Raw genomic sequence first — 16537 nt, 5'->3', positions numbered from 1 at the left:
CCTCAACTACCTGGTACCCCTACACACTGACTCAGTACCGGAACCCCATGTTATTACCTCAACTACCTGGTACCCCTACACACTGACTCAGTACCGGTACCCCATGTTATTACCTACTACCTGGTACCCCTACACATTGACTCAGTACCGGTACCCCATGTTATTACCTACTACCTGGTACCCCTACACACTGACTCAGTACCGGTACCCCATGTTATTACCTCAACTACCTGGTACCCCTACACACTGACTCAGTACCGGTACCCCATGTTATTACCTACTACCTGGTACCCCTACACACTGACTCAGTACCGGTACCCCATGTTATTACCTCAACTACCTGGTACCCCTACACACTGACTCAGTACCGGTACCCCATGTTATTACCTACTACCTGGTACCCCTACACACTGACTCAGTACCGGTACCCCATGTTATTACCTAGTACCTGGTACCCCATGTTATTACCTCAACTACCTGGTACCCCTACACACTGACTCAGTACCGGTACCCCATGTTATTACCTCAACTACCTGGTACCCCTACACACTGACTCAGTACCGGTACCCCATGTTATTACCTCAACTACCTGGTACCCCTACACACTGACTCAGTACTGGTACCCCATGTTATTACCTCAACTACCTGGTACCCCTACACACTGACTCAGTACCGGTACCCCATGTTATTACCTACTACCTGGTACCCCTACACACTGACTCAGTACCGGTACCCCATGTTATTACCTACTACCTGGTACCCCTACACACTGACTCAGTACCGGTACCCCATGTTATTACCTCAACTACCTGGTACCCCTACACACTGACTCAGTACCGGTACCCCATGTTATTACCTCAACTACCTGGTACCCCTACACACTGACTCAGTACCGGTACCCCATGTTATTACCTCAACTACCTGGTACCCCTACACACTGACTCAGTACTGGTACCCCATGTTATTACCTCAACTACCTGGTACCCCTACACACTGACTCAGTACCGGTACCCCATGTTATTACCTACTACCTGGTACCCCTGCACATTGACTCAGTACCGGTACCCCATGTTATTACCTCAACTACCTGGTACCCCTACACACTGACTCAGTACCGGTACCCCATGTTATTACCTCAACTACCTGGTACCCCTACACACTGACTCAGTACTGGTACCCCATGTTATTACCTACTACCTGGTACCCCTACACACTGACTCAGTACCGGTACCCCATGTTATTACCTCAACTACCTGGTACCCCTACACACTGACTCAGTACTCCCTACACACTGACTCAGTACCCCATGTTATTACCTACTACCTGGTACCCCTACACACTGACTCAGTACTGGTACCCCATGTTATTACCTCAACTACCTGGTACCCCTACACACTGACTCAGTACCGGTACCCCATGTTATTACCTACTACCTGGTACCCCTGCACATTGACTCAGTACCGGTACCCCATGTTATTACCTCAACTACCTGGTACCCCTACACACTGACTCAGTACCGGTACCCCATGTTATTACCTACTACCTGGTACCCCTACACACTGACTCAGTACTGGTACCCCATGTTATTACCTACTACCTGGTACCCCTACACACTGACTCAGTACTGTACCCCATGTTATTACCCAACTACCTGTTACCCTTACACTGACTCACCTGGTACCCCATGTTATTACCTCAACTACCTGGTACCCCTACACACTGACTCAGTACCGGTACCCCATGTTATTACCTCAACTACCTGGTACCCCTACACACTGACTCAGTACCGGTACCCCATGTTATTACTCAACTACCTGGTACCCCCTACACACTGACTCACCGGTACCCCATGTTATTACCTCAACTACCTGGTACCCCTACACACTGACTCAGTACGTGCCCCATGTTATTACCTCAACTACCTGGTACCCCTACACACTGACTCAGTACTAGTACCCCATGTTATTACCTACTACCTGGTACCCCTACACACTGACTCAGTACCGGTACCCCATGTTATTACCTACTACCTGGTACCCCTACACACTGACTCAGTACCGGTACCCCATGTTATTACCTCAACTACCTGGTACCCCTACACACTGACTCAGTACCGGTACCCCATGTTATTACCTCAACTACCTGGTACCCCTACACACTGACTCAGTACCGGTACCCCATGTTATTACCTCAACTACCTGGTACCCCTACACACTGACTCAGTACCGGTACCCCATGTTATTACCTCAACTACCTGGTACCCCTACACACTGACTCAGTACCGGTACCCCATGTTATTACCTACTACCTGGTACCCCTGCACATTGACTCAGTACCGGTACCCCATGTTATTACCTACTACCTGGTACCCCTACACACTGACTCAGTACCGGTACCCCATGTTATTACCTCAACTACCTGGTACCCCTACACACTGACTCAGTACCGGTACCCCATGTTATTACCTACTACCTGGTACCCCTACACACTGACTCAGTACTGGTACCCCATGTTATTACCTCAACTACCTGGTACCCCTACACACTGACTCAGTACCTGGTACCCCATGTTATTACCTACTACCTGGTACCCCTACACACTGACTCAGTACTGGTACCCCATGTTATTACCTCAACTACCTGGTACCCCTACACACTGACTCAGTACCGGTACCCCATGTTATTACCTACTACCTGGTACCCCTGCACATTGACTCAGTACCGGTACCCCATGTTATTACCTCAACTACCTGGTACCCCTACACACTGACTCAGTACCGGTACCCCATGTTATTACCTACTACCTGGTACCCCTACACACTGACTCAGTACTGGTACCCCATGTTATTACCTACTACCTGGTACCCCTACACACTGACTCAGTACTGGTACCCCATGTTATTACCTACTACCTGGTACCCCATGTTATTACCTCAACTACCTGGTACCCCTACACACTGACTCAGTACCGGTACCCCATGTTATTACCTCAACTACCTGGTACCCCTACACACTGACTCAGTACCGGTACCCCATGTTATTACCTACTACCTGGTACCCCTACACACTGACTCAGTACCGGTACCCCATGTTATTACCTCAACTACCTGGTACCCCTACACACTGACTCAGTACCGGTACCCCATGTTATTACCTCAACTACCTGGTACCCCTACACACTGACTCAGTACTAGTACCCCATGTTATTACCTACTACCTGGTACCCCTACACACTGACTCAGTACCGGTACCCCATGTTATTACCTCAACTACCTGGTACCCCTACACACTGACTCAGTACTAGTACCCCATGTTATTACCTACTACCTGGTACCCCTACACACTGACTCAGTACCGGTACCCCATGTTATTACCTCAACTACCTGGTACCCCTACACATTGACTCAGTACCGGTACCCCATGTTATTACCTCAACTACCTGGTACCCCTACACACTGACTCAGTACCGGTACCCCATGTTATTACCTACTACCTGGTACCCCTACACATTGACTCAGTACCGGTACCCCATGTTATTACCTCAACTACCTTGTACCCCTACACATTGACTCAGTACCGGTACCCATGTTATTACCTACTACCTGGTACCCCTACACACTGACTCAGTACCGGTACCCCATGTTATTACCTCAACTACCTGGTACCCCTACACACTGACTCAGTACCGGTACCCCATGTTATTACCTCAACTACCTGGTACCCCTACACACTGACTCAGTACCGGTACCCCATGTTATTACCTACTACCTGGTACCCCTACACACTGACTCAGTACCGGTACCCCATGTTATTACCTACTACCTGGTACCCCTACACATTGACTCAGTACCGGTACCCCATGTTATTACCTCAACTACCTGGTACCCCTACACACTGACTCAGTACCGGTACCCCATGTTATTACCTACTACCTGGTACCCCTACACACTGACTCAGTACCGGTACCCCATGTTATTACCTCAACTACCTGGTACCCCTACACATTGACTCAGTACCGGTACCCATGTTATTACCTACTACCTGGTACCCCTACACACTGACTCAGTACCGGTACCCCATGTTATTACCTCAACTACCTGGTACCCCTACACACTGACTCAGTACCGGTACCCCATGTTATTACCTCAACTACCTGGTACCCCTACACACTGACTCAGTACCGGTACCCCATGTTATTACCTCAACTACCTGGTACCCCTACACACTGACTCAGTACCGGTACCCCATGTTATTACCTCAACTACCTGGTACCCCTACACACTGACTCAGTACTGGTACCCCATGTTATTACCTCAACTACCTGGTACCCCTACACACTGACTCAGTACCGGTACCCCATGTTATTACCTACTACCTGGTACCCCTACACACTGACTCAGTACCGGTACCCCATGTTATTACCTACTACCTGGTACCCCTGCACATTGACTCAGTACCGGTACCCCATGTTATTACCTACTACCTGGTACCCCTACACACTGACTCAGTACCGGTACCCCATGTTATTACCTACTACCTGGTACCCCTACACACTGACTCAGTACCGGTACCCCATGTTATTACCTACTACCTGGTACCCCTACACACTGACTCAGTACCGGTACCCCATGTTATTACCTACTACCTGGTACCCCTACACACTGACTCAGTACCGGTACCCCATGTTATTACCTACTACCTGGTACCCCTGCACATTGACTCAGTACTGGTACTCCTTGTATAGGAGGGCTTGTTAGTAAGCGTTTCACGGTAATTTTGTCGAGAAAGGGCTTGTAAGCACGGTAAAGTCTACACCTGTTGTATTTGACGCATGTGAAAATCAAGTAGATTTGTATTTGATTTGACACACCTGCACACCCTTACCTGTGTGTTGTCATGGTAACCTGTGTTTAGCTGCGCTACCGTAACGACAGCATCATGTCGACCAACCCCGAGCCGCCAGGAAACGCATCACTGGTCCGTCGGACGCGAGAGGGAGAGACTGACTTCCAGCCCCGCGGGTACACTTCACCCTACACCCTAAACACTTCACCCTACACCCTAAACACTTCACCCTACTCCCTAAACACTTCACCCTACACCCTAAACACTTCACCCTACTCCCTAAACACTTCACCCTACACCCTAAACACTTCACCCTACACCCTAAACACTTCACCCTATTCCCTAAACACTTCACCCTACACCCTAAACACTTCACCCTACTCCCTACACCCTAAACACTTCACCCTACACCCTAAACACTTCACCCTACTCCCTACACCCTAAACACTTCACCCTACTCCCTAAACACTTCCCCCTTCACCCTAAACACTTCACCCTACTCCCTACTCCCTAAACACTTCACCCTACACCCTAAACACTTCACCCTACTCCCTACACCCAAAACACTTCACCCTCCTCCCTAAACACTTCCCCCTTCACCCTAAACACTTCACCCTACTCCCTAAACACTTCCCCCTTCACCCTAAACACTTCACCCTACACCCTAAACACTTCACCCTACTCCCTAAACACTTCACCCTACTCCCTAAACACTTCACCCTACACCCTAAACACTTCACCCTACTCCCTACACCCGAAACACTTCACCCTCCTCCCTAAACACTTCCCCCTTCACCCTAAACACTTCACCCTACACCCTAAACACTTCACCCTACTCCCTAAACACTTCACCCTACACCCTAAACACTTCACCCTACTCCCTACACCCGAAACACTTCACCCTCCTCCCTAAACACTTCCCCCTTCACCCTAAACACTTCACCCTACTCCCTAAACACTTCACCCTACACCCTAAATACTTCACCCTACTCCCTACACCCTAAACAATTCTTACTACACCCGAAACACTTCACCCTACACCCTAAACAATTCTCCCTACACCTGAAACACTTCCCCCTTCACCCTAAACACTTCACCCTACACCCTAAACACTTCACCCTACACCCTAAACACTTCACCCTACTCACTACACCCTAAACAATTCTTACTACCCCCGAAACACTTCACCCTCCTCCCTAAACACTTCCCCCTTCACCCTAAACACTTCACCCTACTCCCTACACCCTAAACACTTTACCCTACACCCGAAACACTTCACCCTACACCCTAAACACTTCACCCTACTCCCTAAACACTTCACCCAACATCCTAAACACTTTACCCTACTCCCTACACTCTAAATCAAATCAAATTTATTTATATAGCCCTTCGTACATCAGCTGATATCTCAAAGTGCTGTACAGAAACCCAGCCTAAAACCCCAAACAGCAAGCAATGCAGGTGTAGAATTACGGTGGCTAGGAAAAACTCCCTAGAAAGGCCAAAACCTAGGAAGAAACCTAGAGAGGAACCAGGCTATGTGGGGTGGCCAGTCCTCTTCTGGCTGTGCCGGGTGGAGATTATAACAGAACATGGCCAAGATGTTCAAATGTTCATAAATGACCAGCATGGTCGAATAATAATAAGGCAGAACAGTTGAAACTGGAGCAGCAGCATGGCCAGGTGGACTGGGGACAGCAAGGAGTCATCATGTCAGGTAGTCCTGGGGCTCAGGTCCTCCGAGAGAAAGAAAGAGAGAAGGAGAGAATTAGAGAACTCACACAGGACACCAAATAGGACAGGAGAAGTACTCCAGATATAACAAACTGACCCTAGCCCCCCGACACATAAACTACTGCAGCATGAATACTGGAGGCTAAACACGTCACCCTACACCCTAAACCATTTACCCTACACCCTTTACCCTATACCCTACACCCTATACCCTAAACTATTTACCCTACACCCTTTACCCTACACCCTATACCCTACACCCTATACCATAAACACTTCACCCTACTCCCTAAACACTTCACCCTACACCCTAAACACTTCACCCTACACCCTACACCCTAAATACTTCACCCTACTCCCTACACCCTAAACAATTCTCCCTACACCCAAAACACTTCACCCTACACCCTGAACAATTCTCCCTACACCCAAAACACTTCACCCTACACCCTAAACACTTCACCCTACACCCTAAACACTTCACCCTACACCCTAAACACTACACCCTAAACACTTCACACCCTAAACGCTTCACACCCTAAACACTTCACCCAACATCCTAAACACTTCACCCTAACCCCTACACCCTAAACACTTCACCCTACACCCTATACCCTACACCCTTTACCCTATACCCTTTACCCTACACCCTATACCCTACACCCTTTACCCTAAACCATTTACCCTACACCCTACACCCTATACCCTAAACACTTCACTCTACACCCTACACCCTAAATACTTCACCCTACTCCCTACACCCTTTACCCTATACCCTAAACACTTCACTCTACACCCTACACCCTAAATACTTCACCCTACTCCCTACACCCTTTACTATATACCCTAAACACTTCACCCTACTCCCTATACCCTAAACACTTCACTCTACACCCTACACCCTAAATACTTCACCCTACTCCCTACACCCTAAACAATTCTCCCTACACCCTAAACACTACACCCCTTACCCTAAACCCTTTACCCTATAGCCTTCTTCCTTTAACCTATACACTACACCCTTCTTCCTTTACCCTTTACCCTACACCCTTTACCCTACACCCTTTACCCTACACCCTATACCCTACACCCTTTACCATACACCATTTATGCTACACCCTTTACCCTACTCCATTTACCCTACACCCTTTACCCTACACCCTATACCCTACACCCTTTACCCTACACCATTTATGCTACACCCTTTACCCTACTCCATTTACCCTACACCCTTTACCCTACACCATTTACCCTATACCCTTTACCCTATACCCTTTACCCTACACCCTTTACCCTATACCCTTTACCCTACACCCTTTACCCTTTACCCTTTACCCTACACCCTTCACCCTACACCCTTTACCCTTTACACTACACCCTTTACCCTACACCCTTTACCCTACACCCTATACCCTACACCCTTTACCCTATACCCTTTACCCTATACCCTTTACCCTACACCCTATACCCTTTACCCTATACCCTTTACCCTACACCCTTTACCCTACACCCTTTACCCTATACCCTACACCCTTTACCCTTTACCCTTTACCCTACACCCTTTACACTACACCCTTTACCCTACACCCTTTACCCTACACCCTTTACCCTAAACCCTTTACCCTACACCCTATACCCTACACCCTTTACCCTACACCATTTACGCTACACCCTTTACCCTACACCATTTACGCTACATCCTTTACCCTATACCCTTTACCCTACACCCTATACCCTTTACCCTACACCATTTACGCTACACCATTTACGCTACACCCTTTACCCTGTACCCTACACCCTACAGCCTATACCCTTTACCCTACACCCAATACATTGGAAAAAGATTTCAAACTTCTGACTACATTTTTCTTTCTCTGTTTCAGCCTCTGTGACTTTGAATATGAGTGTGTAGACAACATGGATTATGGTAAGGTACCTGAGACTGTAGATGTCCTATACCCTACAGCCCCAAACTATGGACCCTATACCCTACAGCCCCATACTGTATACTCTATACTCTACAGCCCCATTCTATAGACCCTATACCCTACAGCCCCATACTGTATACTCTATACTCTACAGCCCCATTCTATAGACCCTATACCCTACAGCCCCATACTATAGACCCTATATGGGGTGGCAGGGTAGCCTAGTGGTTAGAGCGTTGGACTAGTAACCGGAAGGTTGCGAGTTCAAACCCCCGAGCTGACAAGGTACAAATCTATCATTCTGCCCCTGAACAGGCAGTTAACCCACTGTTCCCAGGCCGTCATTGAAAATAAGAATTTGTTCTTAACTGACTTGCCTGGTTAAATAAAGGTTAAATAAAGGTAAAATAAAAAAAATATTAAAAAAATACCCTACAGCCCCATACTATAACCTACAGCCCCATACTATAGACACTATACCCTACAGCCCCATACTATAGACCCTACAGCCCCATACTATAGACACTACAGCCCCATACTATAGACACTATACCCTACAGCCCCATACTATAGACCCTATACCCTACAGCCCCATACTATAGACCCTATACCCTACAGCCCCATACTATAGACACTATACCCTACAGCCCCATACTATAGACCCTATACCCTACAGCCCCATACTATAGACACTATACCCTACAGCCCCATACTATAGACCCTATACCCTACAGCCCCATACTATAGACCTATACCCTACAGCCCCATACTATAGACACTATACCCTACAGCCCCATACTATAGACACTATACCCTACAGCCCCATACTATAGACCCTATACCCTACAGCCCCATACTATAGACCCTATACCCTACAGCCCCATACTATAGACCCTATACCCTACAGCCCCATACTATAGACCTATACCCTACAGCCCCATACTATAGACACTATACCCTACAGCCCCATACTAGACACTATACCCTACAGCCCCATACTATAGACCCTATACCCTACAGCCCCATACTATAGACACTATACCCTACAGCCCCATACTATAGACCCTATACCCTACAGCCCCATACTATAGACCCTATACCCTACAGCCCCATACTATAGACACTATACCCTACAGCCCCATACTATAGACCCTATACCCTACAGCCCCATACTATAGACCCTATACCCTACAGCCCCATACTATAGACCCTATACCCTACAGCCCCATACTATAGACCCTATACCCTACAGCCCCATACTATAGACACTATACCCTACAGCCCCATACTATAGACCCTATATCCTACAGCCCCATACTATAGACACTATACCCTACAGCCCCATACTATAGACCCTATACCCTACAGCCCCATACTATAGACCCTATACCCTACAGCCCCATACTATAGACACTATACCCTACAGCCCCATACTATAGACCCTATACCCTACAGCCCCATACTATAGACACTATACCCTACAGCCCCCTATAGACCCTATACCCTACAGCCCCATACTATAGACACTATACCCTACAGCCCCATACTATAGACCCTATACCCTACAGCCCCATACTATAGACCCTATACCCTACTGCTCCATACTGTATACCTATAGACCCTATACCCTACTGCTCCATACTGTATACTATAGACCCTATACCCTACAGCCCCATACTATAGACCCTATTCCCTACAGCCCCATACTATAGACCCTATACCCTACAGTCCCATACTGTATACCTATAGACCCTATACCCTACAGCCCCATACTGTATACCTATAGACCCTAAACCCTACAGTCCCATACTGTATACCCTAGACCCTATACCCTACAGCCCCATACTATAGACCCTATACCCTACTGCCCCATACTGTAGACCTATAGACCCTATACCCTACAGCCCCATACTATAGACCCTATACCCTACAGCCCATACAGTATACTATAGACCCTAAACCCTACAGCCCCATACTGTATACCTATAGACCCTATACACACTGCCCCATACTGTAGACCCTATACCCTAAAGCCCCATACTATAGTATAACTGTAGACCCAATACCCTACAGCCCCATACTATAGACCCTACCCTACATCCCCATACAGCCCCATAGACCCTATACCCTAGACATACTGTATACCTGTAGACCCTCTACCCTACAGACCCCTGTATACCTATAGACCCTATACCTAAAGCCCCATACTATAGACCCTATACCCTAAAGCCCCATACTGTATACCTATAGACCCTCTACCCTACAGCCCCATACTGTATACCTATAGACCATATACCCTACTGCCCCATACTGTAGACCCTATACCCTACAGTCCCATATTATAGACCCTATACCCTGCAGCCCCATACTCTAGACCCTATACCCTACAGCCCCATACTATAGACACTATACCCTACAGCCCCATACTATAGACCCTATACCCTACAGCCCCATACTATAGACCCTATACCCTACTGCCCCATACTGTATACTATAGACCCAATACCCTACTGCTCCATACTGTATACCTATAGACCCTATACCCTACAGCCCCATACTATAGACCCTATACCCTACAGCCCCATACTGTATACCTATAGACCCTATACCCTACAGTCCCATACTGTATACCTATAGACCCTATACCCTACAGTCCCATACTATAGACCCTACCCTACTGCCCCATACTGTATACCTATAGACCCTAAACCCTACAGTCCCATACTGTATACCTCTAGACCCTATACCCTACAGTCCCCTGTGTACCTATAGACCCTATACCCTACTGCCCCATACTGTAGACCTATAGACCCTATACCCTACTGCCCCATACTGTAGACCCTATACCCTACAGCCTCATACAGTACTATACCTATAGACCCTAAACCCTACAGCCCCATACTGTATAACTATAGACCCTATACACTACTGCCCCATACTATAGACCCTATACCCTAAAGCCCCATACTGTATAACTGTAGACCCAATACCCTACAGCCCCATACCTATAGACCCTATACCCTACATCCCCATACTGTACACCTCTAGACCCTATACCCTACAGCACCATACTGTATACCTGTAGACCCTCTACCCTACAGACCCATACTGTATACCTATAGACCCTATACCCTAAAGCCCCATACTGTAGACCCTATACCCTAAAGCCCCATACTGTATACCTATAGACCTCTACCCTACAGCCCCATACTGTATACCTATAGACCATATACCCTACTGCCCCATACTGTAGACCCTATACCCTACAGTCCCATATTGTAGACCCTATACCCTGCAGCCCCATACTCTAGACCCTATACCCTACAGCCCCATACTGTATACCTATAGACCTATACCCTACAGTCCCATACTATAGACCCTATACCCTACAATCCCATACTATAGACCCTATACCCTACAGCCCCATACTCTAGACCCTATACCCTACTGCCCCATACTGTATACCTATAGACCCTATACCCTACTGCTCCATACTGTATACCTATAGACCCTATACCCTACAGCCCCATACTATAGACCCTATTCCCTACAGCCCCATACTGTATACCTATAGACCCTATACCCTACAGTCCCATACTGTATACCTATAGACCCTATACCCTACTGCCCCATACTGTATACCTATAGACCCTAAACCCTACAGTCCCATACTGTATACCTCTAGACCCTATACCCTACAGTCCCATACTGTGTACCTATAGACCCTATACCCTACTGCCCCATACTGTAGACCTATAGACCCTATACCCTACTGCCCCATACTGTAGACCCTATACCCTACAGCCTCATACAGTATACCTATAGACCCTAAACCCTACAGCCCCATACTGTATACCTATAGACCCTATACACTACTGCCCCATACTGTAGACCCTATACCCTAAAGCCCCATACTGTATAACTGTAGACCCAATACCCTACTGCCCCATAAAGGTATACCTATAGACCCTATACCCTACATCCCCATACTGTATACCTCTAGACCCTATACCCTACAGCACCATACTGTATACCTGTAGACCCTCTACCCTACAGACCCATACTGTATACCTATAGACCCTATACCCTAAAGCCCCATACTGTAGACCCTATACCCTAAAGCCCCATACTGTATACCTATAGACCCTCTACCCTACAGCCCCATACTGTATACCTATAGACCATATACCCTACTGCCCCATACTGTAGACCCTATACCCTACAGTCCCATATTGTAGACCCTATACCCTGCAGCCCCATACTCTAGACCCTATACCCTACAGCCCCATACTATAGACACTATACCCTACAGCCCCATACTATAGACCCTATACCCTACAGCCCCATACTATAGACCCTATACCCTACTGCTCCATACTGTATACCTATAGACCCAATACCCTACTGCTCCATACTGTATACCTATAGACCCTATACCCTACAGCCCCATACTATAGACCCTATTCCCTACAGCCCCATACTGTATACCTATAGACCCTATACCCTACAGTCCCATACTGTATACCTATAGACCCTATACCCTACAGTCCCATACTGTATACCTATAGACCCTATACCCTACTGCCCCATACTGTATACCTATAGACCCTAAACCCTACAGTCCCATACTGTATACCTCTAGACCCTATACCCTACAGTCCCATACTGTGTACCTATAGACCCTATACCCTACTGCCCCATACTGTAGACCTATAGACCCTATACCCTACTGCCCCATACTGTAGACCCTATACCCTACAGCCTCATACAGTATACCTATAGACCCTAAACCCTACAGCCCCATACTGTATACCTATAGACCCTATACACTACTGCCCCATACTGTAGACCCTATACCCTAAAGCCCCATACTGTATAACTGTAGACCCAATACCCTACTGCCCCATAAAGGTATACCTATAGACCCTATACCCTACATCCCCATACTGTACACCTCTAGACCCTATACCCTACAGCACCATACTGTATACCTGTAGACCCTCTACCCTACAGACCCATACTGTATACCTATAGACCCTATACCCTAAAGCCCCATACTGTAGACCCTATACCCTAAAGCCCCATACTGTATACCTATAGACCCTCTACCCTACAGCCCCATACTGTATACCTATAGACCATATACCCTACTGCCCCATACTGTAGACCCTATACCCTACAGTCCCATATTGTAGACCCTATACCCTGCAGCCCCATACTCTAGACCCTATACCCTACAGTCCCATACTGTATACCTATAGACCGTATACCCTACAGTCCCATACTGTATACCTATAGACCCTATACCCTACAATCCCATATTGTAGACCCTATACCCTGCAGCCCCATACTCTAGACCCTATACCCTACTGCCCCATACTGTAGACCTATAGACCCTATACCCTACTGCCCCATACTGTATACCTCTAGACCCTATACCCTACAGCCCCATACTGTATACCTGTAGACCCTATACCCTGCAGCCCCATACTGTATACCTAGACCCTATACCCTACTGCCCCATATTGTAGACCCTATACCCTACTGTCCCATACTGTAGACCCTATACCCTACAGCCCCATACTGTATACCTATAGACCCTATACCCTAAAGCCCCATACTGTATACCTGTAGACCCTATACCCTACTGTCCCATACTGTAGACCCTATACCCTACAGCCCCATACTGTATACCTATAGACCCTATACACTACTGCCCCATACTGTAGACCCTATACCCTACAGCCCCATACTGTATACCTGTAGACTCTATACCCTACTGCCCCATATTGTAGACCCTATTCCCTACAGCCCCATACTGTATACCTATAGACCCTATACCCTACTGCCCCATACGGTATACCTCTAGACCCTATACCCTACTGTCCCATACTGTAGAACCTATACCCTACTGCCCCATACTGTAGACCCTATACCCTAAAGCCCCATACTGTATACCTATAGACCCTATACCCTACAGTCCCATACTGTATACCTATAGACCCTATACCCTTCTGCCCCATACTGTAGACCCTATACCCTACAGCCCCATACTGTATACCTGTAGACCCTATACCCTACAGCCCCATACTGTATACCTGTAGACCCTATACCCTACTGTCCCATACTGTAGACCCTATACCCTACTGTCCCATACTGTAGACCCTATACCCTACAGCCCCATACTGTATACCTGTAGACCCTATACCCTAATGCCCCATACTGTATACCTATAGACCCTATACCCTACAGTCCCATACTGTATACCTATAGACCCTATACCCTACTGCCCCATACTGTAGACCCTATACCCTACAGCCCCATACTGTATACCTGTAGACCCTATACCCTAATGCCCCATACTGTATACCTATAGACCCTATACCCTACAGTCCCATACTGTATACCTATAGACCCTATACCCTACTGCCCCATACTGTAGACCCTATACCCTACAGCCCCATACTGTATACCTGTAGACCCTGTACCCTAATGCCCCATACTGTATACGTATAGACCCTATACCCTACAGTCCCATACTGTAGACCCTATATCCTACAGCCCCATACTGTAGACCCTATACTCTACAGTCCCATACTGTAGACCCTATACCCTACAGTCCCATACTGTAGACCCTATACCCTACAGCCCCATACTGTATACCTGTAGATCCTATACCCTACAGCCCCATACTGTATACCTGTAGACCCTATACCCTACTGTCCCATACTGTAGACCCTATACCCTACTGTCCCATACTGTAGACCCTATACCCTACAGCCCCATACTGTATACCTATAGACCCTATACCCTACAGTCCCATACTGTATACCTATAGACCCTATACCCTACTGCCCCATACTGTAGACCATATACCCTACAGCCCCATACTGTATACCTGTAGACCCTATACCCTAATGCCCCATACTGTATACCTATAGACCCTATACCCTACAGTCCCATACTGTATACCTATAGACCCTATACCCTACTGCCCCATACTGTAGACCCTATACCCTACAGCCCCATACTGTATACCTGTAGACCCTATACCCTAATGCCCCATACTGTATACGTATAGACCCTATACCCTACAGTCCCATACTGTGGACCCTATATCCTACAGCCCCATACTCTAGACCCTATACCCTACAGTCCCATACTGTAGACCCTATACCCTACTGTCCCATACTGTAGACCCTATACCCTACAGCCCCATACTGTATACCTGTAGACCCTATACCCTACAGCCCCATACTGTATACCTGTAGACCCTATACCCTACTGTCCCATACTGTAGACCCTATACCCTACAGCCCCATACTGTAGACCCTATACCCTACTGCCCCATACTGTATACCTGTAGACCCTATACCCTAATGCCCCATACTGTATACCTATAGACCCTATACCCTACAGTCCCATACTGTATACCTATAGACCCTATACCCTACTGCCCCATACTGTAGACCCTATACCCTACAGCCCCATACTGTATACCCTATACCCTACTGCCCCATACTGTATACCTGTAGACCCTATACCCTAATGCCCCATACTGTATACCTATAGACCCTATACCCTACAGTCCCATACTGTAGACCCTATATCCTACAGCCCCATACTCTAGACCCTATACCCTACAGTCCCATATTGTAGACCCTATACCCTACTGCCCCATACTGTAGACCCTATACCCTACTGTCCCTTACTATAGACCCTATACCCTACAGTCCCATATTGTAGACCCTATACCCTACTGCCCCATACTGTATACCTATAGACCCCATACCCTACAGTTCCATATTGTAGACCCTATACCCTACTGCCCCATACTGTATACCTATAGACCCAATACCCTACTGCTCCATACTGTATACCTATAGACCCTATACCCTACAGCCCCATACTATAGACCCTATACCTATAGACCCTATACCCTACAGTCCCATACTGTATACCTATAGACCCTATACCCTACAGTCCCATACTGTATACCTATAGACCCTATACCCTACTGCCCCATACTGT

General features: G+C 47.4%; 1 protein-coding gene across 1 annotated transcript in view; it reads left to right on the top strand.

The window, feature by feature from the left end:
* Positions 1-16537, top strand: part of card11 (caspase recruitment domain family, member 11) — a 137670-nt gene that overhangs the window by 59868 nt on the left and 61265 nt on the right. Inside the window, 2 exon segments of the mRNA XM_065011003.1 lie at positions 4914-5020; positions 8462-8505. Of these exon segments, the coding sequence (XP_064867075.1) occupies positions 4914-5020; positions 8462-8505 (151 nt within the window).

Source organism: Oncorhynchus nerka, linkage group LG26 (assembly GCF_034236695.1).
Source record: "Oncorhynchus nerka isolate Pitt River linkage group LG26, Oner_Uvic_2.0, whole genome shotgun sequence".
NCBI lineage: Eukaryota > Metazoa > Chordata > Actinopteri > Salmoniformes > Salmonidae > Oncorhynchus > Oncorhynchus nerka.
This window is presented reverse-complemented; position numbering and strand designations above follow the sequence as displayed.